General features: G+C 34.9%; 3 protein-coding genes across 3 annotated transcripts; all 3 read left to right on the top strand.

Moving 5' to 3' along the window:
• The first annotated feature begins 581 nt into the window (after positions 1-581).
• On the top strand, positions 582-2,237 carry LOC142984206 (uncharacterized). Its single transcript, XM_076131643.1, has 3 exons — positions 582-736; positions 1,123-1,359; positions 1,597-2,237. Exons 1-3 carry the CDS (start codon positions 674-676, stop codon positions 2,212-2,214), a joined length of 918 nt encoding a protein of 305 aa, XP_075987758.1. The 5' UTR covers positions 582-673; the 3' UTR covers positions 2,215-2,237.
• A 433-nt stretch (positions 2,238-2,670) lies between these two features.
• On the top strand, positions 2,671-9,342 carry LOC142984172 (proton-coupled amino acid transporter-like protein pathetic). Its single transcript, XM_076131597.1, has 14 exons — positions 2,671-2,737; positions 2,936-2,983; positions 3,319-3,360; positions 3,664-3,788; positions 4,262-4,406; positions 4,728-4,858; positions 6,077-6,161; positions 6,403-6,550; positions 6,962-7,159; positions 7,558-7,663; positions 7,884-7,997; positions 8,153-8,264; positions 8,518-8,612; positions 9,054-9,342. The coding sequence occupies exons 1-14, from the start codon at positions 2,735-2,737 to the stop codon at positions 9,121-9,123; spliced, it is 1,422 nt and encodes a 473-aa protein (XP_075987712.1). The 5' UTR covers positions 2,671-2,734; the 3' UTR covers positions 9,124-9,342.
• A 1,473-nt stretch (positions 9,343-10,815) lies between these two features.
• LOC142984073 (proton-coupled amino acid transporter-like protein pathetic) lies at positions 10,816-14,802 on the top strand. Its single transcript, XM_076131383.1, has 8 exons — positions 10,816-10,871; positions 11,305-11,449; positions 11,871-12,001; positions 12,362-12,591; positions 12,976-13,173; positions 13,379-13,484; positions 13,949-14,165; positions 14,608-14,802. The coding sequence occupies exons 1-8, from the start codon at positions 10,816-10,818 to the stop codon at positions 14,800-14,802; spliced, it is 1,278 nt and encodes a 425-aa protein (XP_075987498.1).
• The last annotated feature ends 1,920 nt before the right edge of the window (positions 14,803-16,722 follow it).

Raw genomic sequence — 16,722 nt, 5'->3', positions numbered from 1 at the left:
GTTCTAAAACCGTATAATGTGGATTCTGATGTTATTTCCCGATAGCATCTTGGTCTACAATTTCAGCATATAACTTCGATAGTATTTTCTAAAATTTTTCGTTATGTCAAAAGTATTTATTTATGTAGATAAAAGGTTATTTTGATCAGGTTTTTGATCTATTTATATCATGTAGGAACTTGTGGAGCTGTTTTAGAGATGCAAATAATAAACCTAATCTATATTTAATCGATTCTTCCACCATCAAATTCTTTATTTGAGGAATAATTTAGACGTCATTTTAACGCATTTTAAGCTACGAACGAAGACATTCTTTTGAAACAATATTCTTCTGCCTGACGCTACCTGAATCATCTGCAATAGATAGAAACAGACCATATTATGATATATTATGTATAGTAAATTATGGAGATATTGCCATAACCATTTCTGGGAAAAAGTGGTCTAAATTTAGAAAAATACGCACTCAGCCTCTTTTCCATGTAACAAATGTTTTAAAGTTAAGACGTGATCACTTACATCACGTCTTTCATAAACAAGTAATAAAATCAAGAAAATTTAAAACAACCTAACGGAAAAATTCAAATAATTAAGTTTGTTATCGGTCCGTTGAGTTTACTTATTCAATTAGAGATTTTCTCCAGTATATTTAGAAATCTGACGCCGCAACAAAATGGCGAAAATAAGACCCAATCTTAACATACTTCTGAATATCGCATTATGGATTTTGATTACAGTAAGTTTTTAGCAAATCTATTTTCTCTTATTCATTCATTGAAAATAATTTGTTCTATTTACTACCCTATAAGTAAGGATATGAAGTAGATACATACAATATGCATGAAATTACGCCTTAAAAATATATAATTTTATATAATTATCTGTGCAACTTATGATATCCTTTCCTTTAAATTTTTATTCGAGTGTCGGGTTGACAATTTTATATTTCGCCGGAAAGACATAAGTCTTGCTCACTTGTGCTTTAAAATCAATGTAGTAATAATAAAAAAAGATCTTTGCCTTAATAAATATTTACAGCCCCCCACAATTCTTTATCCTTATACTCATCTTAGTTCTACCAACTTACTAGAAACAGCAAGATAAATTCATTTACATTTGCAGAGCGTCCGAGTATCTTCAGCGGGGGATTACTCTGCGGTTTTGTCGAAGCTGTACCAACAAGCGTCACAGCAAGACCGACCTCTTGTTCTAGTGTTGGACGGAAAATCAAACGCTGAGAAACCTAGACAACTAAGTCATCAGAATCAACAGAGAGACGACGATGTAGATGAGAGGAGTGAAAGTGATGACGAAGATGTGCCGTATCCATTTTTATACCTTTATAAATTGGCTCAGGAGGTATGTTTTATTAATAGTTCGATTATTTTGTACTGCACATAAATTCATACATTGACAGGTTGATAAAGAAGTAAAATATGAATAAATATACTCAATACTCGGGTCAAACATGACTAGATATTATACATGACATCCATTCCGTTGCTTTTAATTTGACGTATAACTTAGAACTTTCGTCATTAGTTTTGCATAATAGTTGACCTTTACAGCTTGATATCTTTGAAATTTATTTTCCAGGCGAATAAAAACAAAGCCAATGATAACGCCCGTTCATCAAACCGGTACAAGGGTATTGAGAGTCATCACAGAGGTTATGATGATGAAAGAAATCTCAATCAAAAAAGTAAAAGCAAGAACAATAAAAATCGCAACAGAAATAAAAATAGGCAAGATGACAATGAAAATCTAGGGAAATATAACAAGAATTGGCAAGATCACAGAAACCGTGATAGAAATGATAGGAATTCTAACAAACTTAGTAATAAGAATGAAAAATCTAGATATAGGTATGAAAAACAATCCCAAGATAGAAAAAACAAGGCAATTAATGTTAAAAATAGAAACGACGATCTAGATTCTGATGAAAGAGAAATAAAGAGACTAGAAAATAGTATTCTTGCTTCACCTTTGATAAGGAATCTTATTAAATATTCTGAAGGATCTTTGAGGCAAAGAAAGGACTCTTGCGAGGAGAAGGGTAAAGGAGACAGTTGCGAAAAGAAGAAGGAAGAGGACCCTTGTGAAGGAAATGATAATACCTGCGAAGTTGATACCGTGAAGAAGGATATAAGTACAAAAGGGATTCCTATAGACAGTAGCGAATGTGTATCGGATTCATACAAATGTGTCAAATAAAGTGTTTTTGATTGGGTCTTTAATTTATTTTTTACTCTTACTGTCGCACTTAGAACGAGTCTTATGAACCTTTACAAGCATAGAAAGAACGGACACAAAAGCCAACTGAGTATGTCCGAAAATAAACTATGCTGGATAGCGGCCATTTAACTATTTAATATCACAGAATTTTCGACGAAATACTGTATAATATTATTATTCTATTCGTGTTGCAATTCCATAAACGTACTTTTTGTAGAAAAACTATTTTATTCACCAAAATACTTTTGACTTTAGTAAAATTAAAAAAATCATAATGTCACTTGTCAGTGAGAACGGTGAACTCTTGAAATAATTTCATCTGAGTTTTAGACTGAAATATAATAGAGAAACCACATTAATTATACTCATTTATTATCTCTAAAACAGTTTTGAAAGTCAAAGTTTTGCTAAGTATTTATCAAAATGTGCCCGGGGGCTCAAATGTCGGGGCTGCCTAGATTTTGAACTATTCTCGGAAAATACTCTCGTCGACACCCTAATGGTAAAAATTTGGTTTATTTATTTAAGACAAAAACATTTGTATTTATGAAATAAAGTCCTCAGTGGCAGTGGCGTTTGTCGATGTCCGATTTTTTCGCAGTTTTGTCAAAGTTTACCTCAGAATGTTTTCATCACAAGCAAGTAATTATTGTAAGTTAAATGATACACATTAAATTTATTCTTAGGAAACAATTTTCAGGATTCCAAAAAAGAAAATGATCCACAGTCATCTCGAGATCCAAATGAAGTAAGTAGTTAAAATAATCTACTATGGATTTCATGTCTACACTAGGAAGTTCAAATATGATAGTTTTCTAAAATCAGGCAGTACAATATCCATTATTATACCATGAAAAACAATTTACCGAAATGTTACTATGTAATCTTTCATTCAATAAAATAAGGTTGTAGTAGCGTAATCGCTACAACCGCCATCTATCCAATTTGGTCGGAACTACGCTCAGTAGCTGCATCTTATTAGTTCCAGAATTGTTCTACAGATGGCTTTCTTCGGATTAAAATGTCGCAACTTGCAATTTCTGCAGATTCCGAATAATATAAGATATATTTTATGTTTTACAGGATATGTCTACTATATCTGTTAGATCTGGATACTCGGTAGCGGTAAGTTTTTTTTTTTAATGTTATTAATCTACCGGAACCACTACCTAAAAGCTCCACTATTTAGCTTTAATGCAGATATTTAATTTCTGCTATTGTTTCTGTGATAAAAGGACAATAAGTTACTTTAGTCAATTCAATGCCATTTTAATTAAAGTAAACGTAGGTCGTAACCTCAATCACATAAACACAAATTTACAAGCTAGCTTTCTATGACAAGAATATTGATATTGTCCGGTCCCTTCTAAGTAGCATAAACAGAAAAATAACCTGTAAGATTATTAATGATATTTTCTTTCTTCAAAGACCTTAAACCCTGAAGTGGCTCAATACTTGGAAAAGAGAGAGAGTTCGCAATACCGAGTGTACCCGGGGGCAGAACTAGATGAATACGACTTCACTCATGAAAGGATTGGCTTGCATAAGACTAAGTAAGAATATTATTTTCTAGACTGTCTAAGTAAAAAATCCATTTCATTGATAAGGGGAATCAATCCCACGGTCTGCAAGATAAACACGACAAACATTTTAATAATGAATGGTGGCCCTCTACCACATATTTGCTCATAACTACAACCCCAGTAAAGAGTTAGCGACTGCCAATAACGTAAGTTCTATTCCCAAATCAAAGAAAAAATGAAATGTTCTAGGCCCCGAAACAGGTTCTCAGGAGATCCGTGGCCATCAGCGGCACAGTAATAGGTTTATGGCTCTTTGAGACGAGTCATTGGTATATCGAAGTAGATTTTGGATGTTTTGATAGTGTTTGAGTAAGTACCATTGTGGTTTGAGGAGGAGATCCTAGCTGCCTTCAAGGTGCACTGCGGGGGAGTCCTATCATGCACCTCATACAGAGCTGTTCTGAAGGCCATCAGTTTATTAATACGCTTTTCTCAACTTGCAGTATAATAGAATCAATATCCCACATGATCAAAGGCACCATGGGATCCAGCGTATTGATCATGCACGAAGCCTTCATGTATGGCGGTATTTGGGCGTCGTTGTGCACCACATTCCTCTGCGGATTCATCAACGCTTATGCCATGTATGTACGTATCAGTTTTATGCAAATGTTTATAAAAAGGTATTTTTTGAAAGACCTGCTGATAGGAGTGCTTTAACATACCAAAGTATAACTATAGTTTGACATATTAAAGCACTTTAGTTTTTGAGCTACTGGGCAATTATACGTAACTTAAAAATATTTTAGACCCCTGGTCGTTTATTGATTTCTGATTTTAAAACGTTTGTACGAGTCATACCCAAATAATCAGTATTTCGTTGTGTCTGAAATCGGAAACTTCGGATTCTGGAAATAGGCTATGTGTTACGTATGTTTAAATTGTTCTAATAGGTGCTGCTGTTTTCAGATGCTAGCAAAATCAGCTCAATTGATGTACGGTAGGCTAAGAGTATCGCATCTCTCATATCCTGACTTGGCTGAAGTGGCAGCTGCTACTGGGTGCTGGAAACGGTTCAGGAGGTGTAGTAAAGTGTTCAGGTTGGATTCTTACGTTATTAACAATACTCGTAGATTTGGGATTGTGATATTCATTTGACAGTTTAAAGGCATCAAAAAAATACAAAATAATAGAAACAAATATTGCCACCAGCCGTTAAACACCTTTTTCTAAATAATTCATGTCTAAATATTTTGTACACAGGTGTTTTCCTTCGCAGGGTCGAAATATGTGTATCTCCTCTAATTCAAATATCATTCTTTCAAAAACTTACTAATGGGTAGGTTGTATGCAGTAGCTCGATTTTCTACTACTATCGACTACCGACAACCGGCTTGTCATCGAAAAATGTTGTATGAAAATCTGATCAGCGCCTCTGACGGGCGTCGTAGGAACAATTTGGGCAGTACATTTTGAATGTCAAACTTTCGATACTCGACAGTACCAACTGTAAAGAATCGCGCTACAGTTTACGATAGCTTAAGGCTGCGTTTCCACCAGAGATGTGCGAGGATGCGTAGCGAGGGATGTGTTTGTAAAGAACCAATAGAATCGCTTCATTTACCTCGCCTCGGTCAGCACAGCTCTGGTGGAAACGGCTCAGCGGAGCTAGATTTTTGCGCATACAAAACAAGCGAGGAATGTGTGCGAGGGATGTGTACGAGGGATGTGTGCGAGGGATGTGTTGAGAAGGATGTGTTGCGAGGTTTGCGTATACTGTACCAGCCAGTCCATAGACGGAGTTTGTTGGAAGTAGAAGTGCGTAAAATAGATATGGATAATTGGAAAAAGAAGATACTTTTATATTTAACAATTTGCGATGAAGAAATGGAAGCAGAAGATACGGAGTTTATTAGTTCTATAATTTTAAACAATAGAAGAACACACAGGTTTTGGATACGTAACCATATTAAATATCATCGTTTACATGGAGAATTCTTTACCTTTTTTTATACGGCTGATGATGAAATATTCGAAAATTCTTATCGAGTATCTAGAAGTAACTTTTATGAGTTACACAATTTGATTGAGAACATTATCAAGAAGGAAGACACTCACTACAGAGAATGCATCAGCACCACACATAATGCGCATTTTCACAGCTCCGCTACACATCCTCGTAGACACATTTTCATCGCACAGCTTTGGTGGAAACACCCACACATTTTCACAGCACAGCTAGACATCCTCGCACGACACATTTCCATCGCACATCTCTGGTGGAAACGCAGCCTTAACGTCATTGTTTTTGTTTTCAGACATGTGGTGGATTTATGTTTAGTGCTAAGTTTGTCAAGTAACTGTTGTATTTATCAAATTATGATCGCTAAAACTTTGACACAGGTGGGTAAGTCATCAAATCATCAAAATCTTTAAACTTACTTTTACTAACGATTGGTTTTTGCAACTAGTAATAAATAAAATATTAGACCTTGAATATTATTATGTATTACTGAATTTGATTACTGTCTTCAAACTTTTAAAAACTTATTTTTCATGTTTACTTACTTTTTAATTCCTTCCTATTCTTTTTCTGGTCTTAGTACACTTTCTTCTGAAGAATTATTAGGTTTTATTTTTTCAGGTTATCGAAGGTATAGACATAAGCGACTGGTTGAGTGGTAACGTGAGACTGTATATCTTAGTCAGTGCTCCTTTAGTAATGACCTTATGTGTGATCAGAAGTCTCAAGTTTCTAGCGCCATTTTCTATGCTAGCTGACTTTTTTACTGGTAAATAACTCATATTTATCAGAAGAATAACTTAAAGATATGAATTTGCTAATACGGTTTTTTATTAAATCTCTGTTTATTTTCGTTATTATTTCAACGAGGTGTAATAAAAAAATCTATCAGTATGTTGGGTCCGCTATACTTCGATTTGATTATATTATTATAACGTAGCAAACCATGAAGCATGACGCAAGTCCGAAAAATTATGGCCAAGTCGGACACCGTCCATATTTTGTTACTATTATTATCATCATACATATCGTATTATATACTATGCCATGATTCCTACGATTGTGTTTTTTTTTATAACGTTTATTCATATAATACATCACATTATAAAATACATACAAAACTCGCCAAACTGTCAACCAGTTTGTTAATTTTACCTTCACTTTCTAATTGTTATTTCAGCTATGTGTGTATTAGCAACTTTATACTACAGTCTACAAACAAAACAGAAGCTCAGCGAGCTACCTGCATGGAAAAACGTTCATGGTTTTGTTCAATTTTGTGGTGTTTGTATATACTGCACATGTGGGATTGCAGTGTGTCTTCCAGTTGAAAATAATATGAGGAGGCCTCGATATTTTCGGCTAGTCGTACAATGGGGTAAGAAAAATATTTTATTTTAAAGGAAGCAATAAAGCATGGCAGCAAGTTTGTGTGTGTTATTAATAAAATAATTTTTGATTATTTCGAAAAATAGAACTAAAGTCACCGATGAGAATAATTTTCAAAAAAATATATTAATCCTAAAAATGTAGCTAGATTCAGAAAAGCAGTTGTTAAAAATAATGTCTTGTTTTATCTTTTTTAAATAATAACTGAAACATAAAAGGTTTTGTGGTGGGGGGATTAGTATAAGCTTATGATCCATGAATATTACTTAATAAAGATAAAGATTATGTTTACAGGCATTAATTAGACTATACTACTGTATAATTATATCCGTATCATTGCAAAGTAAGGAATAACATTTAGTGTAACCATCAAAAAGTTTGTTTCAGCGATGGGAACGGTGTCGATACTGACTGCTCTCACCGGTTTCTTTGGCTACTGGGGCTGGGGCGAAGACTGCAGGAGTCCTGTCACTGTCCACATGCCTAGAAACACGTGGGTGTCCGTTAAATATTAGTGAAATTGGTATAATTTCACTGATATATCACTTAATCCCAATTTGTGGACGTAAAATTTAAACATGTTTATTTCTATATTTAATAATAAGTAGTCATAATAGAATCAAGCAATATAACGTCTCCGTACAACGTTTTTCACAAACTTGTTAGATGTTATGATATTTAAGATTAAGCCTTCATTTTTTGTTTTCTTTCAGATTAACTACAATCCTGCAGTGTCTGTTAACTGTAATGCTAATAGTCACGTTTGTCGTACAATTTTGGGTTCCATTCAGAATTTTATGGCACTATATCGCAAAAAGATACCAAAGGTATAGTGATAATATCGTTGAAATTTATTGTGACAAGACTTTAGAAACAGCCTTATTTACTCTGGAAATGTTTGATACGAATAAAAGACGACATTGATTTTTAAATTTTTCATAAGATAATTAATTTTAATTCACTGTTTGATATTGTTTTTCAGATCATCATACAGAACTCTAGTACTGATGGAGAGAATCTTACGAATTCTGTTCGTATGTCTGGTGACGATTGTGTCCTTGTTATTTCCAGACTTGATCCAGATTATGTCATTTGTGAGTGTTTATCATTTCTGAAACTAATTTAACTTAATATAATTTCTGTTATGTTATTGTCCTTAAGACTTTGAGTGATGTAACATGAAGTATATAACTGTTAATTTCAAAGTTAAATTAAGCTTAATTTCGTTTTTGAAAAGTGTGAACCGAAAGTAAAAGATGAATATAATATGCAGCAGTACAATTATTATAAAAAATGTAAGTGATGAATTATATTCAATTTTTTAAATACACTTTTACTTATTTTCAGATGGGGCCCTTTTTAGTTGGTATCATTGGATTCATATTTCCAGCCATTATTGAGAGTTTGATTACTTGGAAAGACGACCGAGAGCTGAAAATCAGGTAGGCAGGTTGTAACCGTAAGTTTGTCCGTGTGAATAGGTTTCCGGGGGTAAAAAGTTGTGATTATACAGGATTTAAACTATCTGCGTATCAAACATCTATCCAAACATCCATCCTTTTGGATGTATAATACACATCTTCTATACTAATATTTTAAAGCTGAAGAGTTTGTTTGTTTGTTTGATTGTTTGTTTGTTTGTTTGAACGCGCTAATCTCGGGAACTACTGGTCCGATTTGAAAAATTCTTTCCGTGTTAGTTAGCCCATTTATCGAGGAAGGCTATAGGCTATATATCATCACGCTACGACCAATAACAGCAGAGTAACAGTGAAAAATGTTACAAAAACGAGGAAAATTATGATTATCTTAAGTGACGCAAGCGAAGTTGCACGGGTCAGCTAGTACAGTATAAATGAATAAAAAATCTTGCATATTTTCAGGTGGCGACGGACTAAGAACTTTTTCTTGATGATATTCGGATTATTACTCAGCGCTAGTGCCTTCTACTAATTATGCAATACGTGTCTTATTAAGAAGCTGTTATGAATAAGTAACGGATAGCCTATCTGCATGATAAGGGATAGTTAATGCATTAAAAACAATTGCCAAAGTTACATCTCATAAGCTATTTTCTACCCAAAAATAGTAAGACCACTGGGCTTACTCCTGACAGAAAAGATTGAACCAGCTTCGAGCTTATCGACACTGCATGCACTGGTTTAAAATGAAAATAATCTAACCCTAACAATTCTATTAGAATCGGTTTAACCAAGCGTTCAAACATGTGTTGGTTGGGAATATGAAAGTACCATGATTGGAATCGAATTCGAGTGTCAAGAATAAGCCCGCAGGTCTGAATGTTGTAGCTATTTTAATGTCAAATATTTTTCTAGTATCCAGATTTAGATCTTTGTGATTACTCCTCTGTACCCCGTGTGCTACAATGTAAATATGTACATATTAATAAATAACTATTAAACATAAAATGTTTGTTATTTCTTAACCTGCAGTTCAGACCTTTATATTCTTTCCACATAGGTGGTGCCACATAGGCAAGCGAGAAATATTATCTATACTATCTATACTAATATAATAAAGCTGAAGAGTTTGTTTGTTTGTTTGAACGCGCTAATCTCAAGAACTACTGGTCCAATTTGAAAAACTCTTTCAGTGTTAGATAGTCCATTTATCGGGGAAGGCTATAGGCTATATATCATCACGCTACGGCCAATAGGAGCAGAGTAAGGGTAAAAAATGTTACAAAAACGGGGAAAATTTTGATCCGTTCTCTCTTATGTGACGCAAGCGAAGTTGCGCGAGTCAGCTAGTGTAGGTATATGCCTTTGCATGTTCTAGCTAGATTTCGATTTCAGAAATTTTTCAACACTTCTTATTTTTCTACCGTCAGTTTGTGGGTTTTACCACTAAAACTATTGATGTCTATTGTCTGTCTTACCTCTTTCATACCAAATAGAATGAACAACAAAAATGACATTGACATGAAAATTATTTTTTGTTTAGTTTGATGGCGATCGAGATCCTTTATAGCCTTAAGCTGAATCCTGCCAATAACATAGTACAAATAAAGTAAATCAAAATTTTTTTTAAAATCACATTAATTTGACTGCTAATAATAATTATATTATTATGGAAATCTAAGAATTCTTTATTATTTGTGTTGTGATATTTCGGGTTAAACGAATAAAATATTTTCCCTTTCAAACTTAGCAAAGCTTCATAATAAAGCTTAGTGATATTTTCAAAGTGTTCAAAGATAAATTATTAATAAATATATGCAAATAAGCAACTATGGCAAGAAAAAAATAACTACAAACTCATTGTAAAAATCCTAACTGAAAGAATAATGAAAACCTTTATACAACTACAAAGAAATGTACCTGTCAGATGACAATAAAAATAAAAATTCTGGATATAGCAAGTTAGCAACAACAAATCGAAAAAAACAGCAAATTTATTTTATAATTTGTTATTGATAAGTTTAATCTTATCACCGATCTGTACTGTAAGTAACAACATAATTTTATAAAGGAATGATATAAGTTTGACCTATCTGTTTGCATGATTGTATACCTTAAACAACATAATTAAAACGACAATCTTCTTACTCTTTCAGAAGACTTAAACACTCGATTACGTCTGCCGTCCATCTGACTAACATTGTGATATATTCACATAAACACAATGCCAGACGATTACGATTATGTATCGCAAAGGACACTTGAACATAAACCGACCAAGTAAGTGGTTGATAATGAAAATACTTAGAACGTTACTGTTACTTCTATCCTTCGTCTACTTGCTAGGCAGTCACATCCCCAACGTTTTTTAAAGATAAAAGTCTTCTTATTCAGAATTTGTTACGTCTTCTCTTTGTAAGGCTTGCTACATCCACATAAGGTTTGGAATCAATCGGCCTAGCCAGGCGGCAAAACCAAATATGTGTAGGTTAACCCGATCGGCACAAGCCGAACAAGGGAATCGAGTCGGTAACGTTGTTCGATAAATATGGCCGAACCAAGCGTGCCGGACTGAATATGTGTGTAGCGAGCCTGACTCTTCATACATGCATTTTTTCCTGTACAGCTATATAAAAAATGCAATCTCATTTTTCACTGGTTGAAGTCTACGCTTGACGATTATTTTCTTCTATATTGTACTTGATTGTTTTAGCGTTTTAGAATCCACGAGTCATTTAATTAAAGGATGTTTAGGAGCTGGTATAATGGGTATTCCAGAAGCCTACATGAAGTGTGGTCTGTGGACAGCGTTGGGTGTCACCATTATGTTCGGATGCTTTATGACTTACTGTATTCATGTTAGTATTATAATTTTGTATTATTTTATCTCACAAGGCTTTTTTAATGTCGGTCTACTCCAATTAGTTAATATCATCCGCGCAGATTTGTCTTTGTGCATGTGTGACCATCTTATACATATCGAGCGACTGTCTATAGGACCTCCACAACCCATTTACCTGGGTTCTAACACGATATCCTTGGGTAAGACTGGTAGTCAAACTTTCAAGCTGTCAACTGTCAAATATCTTTGAAAATTACATCCGGGACCCACAATTTAACGTGTCTTCCGAAACACGGAGACGCCCAGTTGAAACACAAGTACGCAGTCACCCATCTATGAAGTTACACCACCAAGGGTTGTTTAACCCACAGACCGTTTTTCGACCGGTGAGCGCCACTGGTCATGGGCGCCTGAATAAAAAACCTTTTTTATTTCAGATATTGGTCTCATCAGCACAAATTTTGTACGTCAGGCTTAAAGTACCGAAATTGTCGTATTCAGATCTGGCTGAGAAAGCTTTGGAACTTGGACCATTTCCTAGTTTACGGAAACACTCATCGAAATTTAGGTATGTCTTAATAAAATTTAGATTCTGAATTATTGGGCTTACAAAATTGTCCAATTTCCTAGCCTAAAAAGATATTGTCTAGTTGTTAGACACGTGTATCTTCTTTCCAAATGAGACACAAGATTTGCCTTGAGACAACTGTGCATCACTTAAAATAACTCTTAAAATAAGCACCTCTAATACTAATATATTTAGATTTCTTTGTGGTATTTTCTTATAACTTTGAAGTAATCATTACTTTCAGGTAATTTTCAATACAATTTATCGCATGAGTTTTAAAGCCTTGATCACATATTTGTAGAACGCGAAGAGTAATCGTCTATAACGAATGAATTGATAATTTAGATAAACATGTTCTAGGTATGGAGTAGATATAATAATTTGTATTGACCTCTTCGGATCGTGTGCTGTATATGAAATCATAATTGGTAAAACAATTCAGCAGCTGATCGATAATTCCGAAACTGAAGGACCCTTGCACATGTTGAGATTGTACATCCTAATTCTGGCTATTCCAGTCTTATTGCTCTGCATGATAAGGTCACTCAAGTATTTATCACCCTTTTCTGCCGCTGGAGACATCGTCCTTGGTAAGATTGATCTTTATTTCCGCATTATTGCAGTAGCTCGATTCTCTACCACCGACAACCGGCTAGCTATCGAGAAATTTTGCACGAAAATCTGATCAGCGCCTTTAGCGGGCTCGGTGGGAACTATTTTGACAGTACATTTTAAATGTCAAACTCTCGATACTGTACGGTACCGACTGTAGAGCATTTTACTTAAGAAGGTTTTTACAGGCAAATGCACAAATAAATTCGATGAACCCTGTATTTTCCTGTTCTTGGCACTGTCCTTGTGGATATTTGAATCGTCAATTTCCAGTAAATTTCAATGAAGGACAGTGAGAATGTTCCTCTGGAGCAGTTTGGAACAAGCATTTTTTTATATTACAATTGTTTATTATTTTCTAGTAATGTGTGTGGCATCAACAGTCCGATACGCTGATAGCAGAGCTCCTCCTCTATCAGAAATGCCAGCATGGAAGAACTTTATAGGATTCTTTGAATTCTGCGGCGTAGTGGTATATTCTATGGAAGGGTTTGGAATATGTCTGCCTATTGAGAATAATATGAAAGAACCAAAAAAGTTTCCCATTGTCCTGTGTTTTGGTAAGATCAACATTTTAGAGTATTGTTAGAACGGATTTTTCAGGAAGGTGACTTTTTGATAGTTTGACGCTTGTCGTGGCCATGGGGTTCAGACTTAAGCAAATTGGAAATTGTTATTATTCTCAAAAGTTTTGTGTCGAATGTCAAATGTGCAATGGTCGCGTTTAAAATAATAATATAGATTGAAGATATTTTTCTCTTGCAGGTATGGCAGTAGTTGTTTTCTTCGTGGCAATGACTGGTTTCTACGGATACTGGGGTTATGGTGAAACAGTCATATCGCCTGTTACACTCAATTTTTCGCGAGAACTGTGAGTTTCAATATTATTCTTATTTATAGCATTCACCCTGTCACAAGTCGTTGAAAGCTCAAGCCCAAAGTTCATCAATGAGTTTTCGAAGTTATATGAGTATTAGAAAAAAAATCGCTTAAGTCCCCAACTCGCAATTGGCCCGCGTGGTGGCCTCAACGCCTAATCCCTCTCTCATTACTTAACTGTGTTCTTAGTAAAAGATATTAGCCCCCTTTACACACACGCTCTATCACGCGTTCTTAGGAGCGTACTGGATTACGCATAGAAAAGACGGCGCGCTCTTTGCTCGCGATTTTTTTCGCGGGCTTGACAGATGAGCCCGGCGTGTAGTCTTTCATTTTCCCTTACACGGGCGCTCTTTCACGCGCTATAATTGTTTCATGCGCGATAGAGCGTGTGTGTAAAGGGAGCTAATATCTTTTACTAAGAGCACGGTTAAGTTTTCCGGTTGCTTCTTCCAGGTTTCCGACCATCCTAAAGGCGTTGGTCGCAGTAATGATCTTCATCACATTCGGCCTCAACTTCTGGGCGCCATTCAACCTGGTCTGGCACTATTTGAACAAACGCTACCCCGAGAACAAACACTATATCTGGGAGAGAGTGTACCGCGCCATATTTGTGATCCTCATTACTGTTGCTGCTATTGCTTTCCCTAATATGGGACCTGTTATGGGTTTGGTAAGTATTTCTATAAGTATTTTTTATCCGGTTTCAATCTCATAAGATGCTGATTGTATTTTAAATTGGTACATTAAGATTTTAAACATTAAGTTTAAGTAGGATAATTGTCAAAAACGCCAAGAAGAAGGATGTGTTTCTACCATAAATATGCGGGGCAGTGCACAAAACACGATTGTGTTTAACGACAATACACGGCTAATTAAATCGGAACTTAGGGGCATTTAATACGGCTAATCCCATTGACTACCACCTACCCCTGGATTCTAAGGTACATTTAGCGGCAGTTTATCTAATCAATAGCGTTTTAACTCATACAAAAAAACGCTATTGAATAGATAAACTATCGCTAAATGTACTCGATTTCTGGGGTTAGTCGCCTAGCGCTATCTTGCATCTCTTTGTTAGTATGATGTTTTTAAAACTTTCTATTTATTTCCAGATGGGTTCCTTCTGCATTTCATTGATGGGTTTTGTGTATCCAGCTATGATCGAGACCCTTGTAAAGTGGGAAAGCCCTGGTATGGGACCTGGCAAGTGGCGTCTTTGGAAGAACTTGTTTATTATTATAACTGGCTTGGTTTTGATGACTTCGGGAACCTACTCCAGTGGCAAAGCTTTAATAGAAGGAATGTAACACAAGTTGCTTTATAAAAATTGTACATTATGAAGTCAAACTTTTAAAGAATGTTGCGTTTGTAATTTTATACGTCCGATTTTTGCTTGTTTTTGTAAATTAATATTGTAAACTGTTTTGTAAAAATAAAAGTATTCTATTATTAATGTTTGTTTTTTTTTACAATACACCTCAAATAACTATAACGAATCATCCAAGTAAATTATTTACATAGAATCGAACTATCACACGTACACTCTGAGTGCTCCGAGGCAGGAAACTATAGCAACTACTTTTTCCGCTACGCTGCGGACTGTATTGACAAATATAAAAATGATGCAAATAAAATGATAGCTGTTAATTTTATTCAAACTAACATATTTCTCAACAATGCAACTTCACTGGAGTTTGTTATAATGACGACAAGCACCATCCTGCTATACATCATAATCCAATAGGATAGAATAAAGTGAGTGAACAAGCGCAGGACTCTACTCAAATCATTTATTCATTTTAAACGTTGACACTTACGATAGTCGTTACAATTACTGAATCTACCACCAGCTCAGAAACTTGTAAATTATAGATAGGCACTAAGAAACGTAAACAATTCTAGCTTCAGCAATCTTATTTCGTACCGTCTAGTCTGTGCGAAGGCAGCCAGGCTGTCTAAATAGAACCTCATAGAAGAACCAAAAACAATTTAGCAAAGCAAAGAAGAATAAAACGTTACGTTGACTTGTGATAAAACAAATTTCGAAGTGGCCCGTTCCCAATAATTATGTGATAGTTTTGTAAATTTGGACTGAATTTTACAAAATTTATAGCGTTCAATGATTGTGTATTTATTTCATAAAGTGTAATTGTAAATTTAACTTCTGCTTTATTATAATATAATTTTACATTTCCTTGATGTAGCATGAATTTTTGAAGGTTTCTGAAGATCTCAGCTCTGCTTCTTTAGGTAAGTTCGACTTCCTATATGTTTAAGTAGACGTCTTTTCCCAGCTGATAAATTACCTGACACAGCGCTTTAAACCAGACATATGCTGTGGTATAAATAACAGGAAGTATTTAAATTCATGAATAAGTATAAATCATCGAGGTGTCAACTTATAATCATCGTTATATTATCAAAATGGTTCTCACAAGGTGTATTGATGAACCCTTTATCACTGCATGAGACTTGCTGACTAAAAATAATATTTACTTCTTTAATTTAATATCTTTCGCATCTTCTACTGAATTTCGAAACCCCCTTGGTAATTCTGACCATCCAGATGAATGCATGAATCTAATTAATCTTCATTTTTGGTTTCAGTGAACTCGAGAGCTTGATCACGGCCCACAATGGGAGACTACGATTACGTAGCGAATAGGAGCAAGGAGCACAAACCAACAACGTAAATATCATTATACATTATACTATAATTTGAATTCCGTCTAGCCGTTTGTTTAGCAACAGAAGAAACATTTAGCTTACATTTGTACCAAAAACAATTTCCAAAAAATAAAACTTACTTATCACTTGCTCCAACGGTGAAGGAAACATCGTGAGGAAACCTTGCATGCATAAAATTTGTTTAATACATTTATTGAGGGCATGCACAGTCCCCAACCGACACTTGGCCAGCGTGGTGGACTCAAGGCCTAGCCCCTCCCCCTCGTTTGGGAGGAGACCCTTGCCCAGCAGTGGGACAGTAATCGGTTATAAAAAGAAACTTACTTTCTAGATTTAGTCAGTTTTGGTTTTTAAAATTTAGTACTTTTGAGAAAAAAAAGGCTGTAACTGTTATGATTCAGTTTTAACACTTGGCCCTATTTTGTGCGACGTCAGCATGACTTACTTTATTATAACTACCATTTTTCCCCAATATACAAGCTCTAGCTTAGTTTGGGAACTAGCGTCTGCAACTTCTAGAATAACATTTACGTTAGCTA

Source organism: Anticarsia gemmatalis, chromosome 26 (genome assembly GCF_050436995.1).
Source record: "Anticarsia gemmatalis isolate Benzon Research Colony breed Stoneville strain chromosome 26, ilAntGemm2 primary, whole genome shotgun sequence".
Taxonomy (NCBI): domain Eukaryota; kingdom Metazoa; phylum Arthropoda; class Insecta; order Lepidoptera; family Erebidae; genus Anticarsia; species Anticarsia gemmatalis.
Note: the sequence above shows the minus strand (reverse complement) of the source record. Positions and strands in the feature narration are given on the sequence as shown.

Excerpts from the sequence above, each read along its gene's own strand:
- LOC142984206 (XM_076131643.1), top strand. The coding sequence starts at position 674 with ATGGCGAAAATAAGACCCAATCTTAACATACTTCTGAATATCGCATTA. Across the intron at positions 737-1,122 it reads CATTATGGATTTTGATTACA|AGCGTCCGAGTATCTTCAGC; the intron begins GTAAGTTTTTAG and ends TTACATTTGCAG. Across the intron at positions 1,360-1,596 it reads TTTATAAATTGGCTCAGGAG|GCGAATAAAAACAAAGCCAA; the intron begins GTATGTTTTATT and ends TTTATTTTCCAG.
- LOC142984172 (XM_076131597.1), top strand. Across the intron at positions 4,859-6,076 it reads AGGTGTAGTAAAGTGTTCAG|ACATGTGGTGGATTTATGTT; the intron begins GTTGGATTCTTA and ends TTTTGTTTTCAG. Across the intron at positions 6,551-6,961 it reads GCTAGCTGACTTTTTTACTG|CTATGTGTGTATTAGCAACT; the intron begins GTAAATAACTCA and ends TTGTTATTTCAG.
- LOC142984073 (XM_076131383.1), top strand. The coding sequence starts at position 10,816 with ATGCCAGACGATTACGATTATGTATCGCAAAGGACACTTGAACATAAA. Across the intron at positions 10,872-11,304 it reads CTTGAACATAAACCGACCAA|CGTTTTAGAATCCACGAGTC; the intron begins GTAAGTGGTTGA and ends TGATTGTTTTAG. Across the intron at positions 11,450-11,870 it reads TTATGACTTACTGTATTCAT|ATATTGGTCTCATCAGCACA; the intron begins GTTAGTATTATA and ends TTTTTATTTCAG.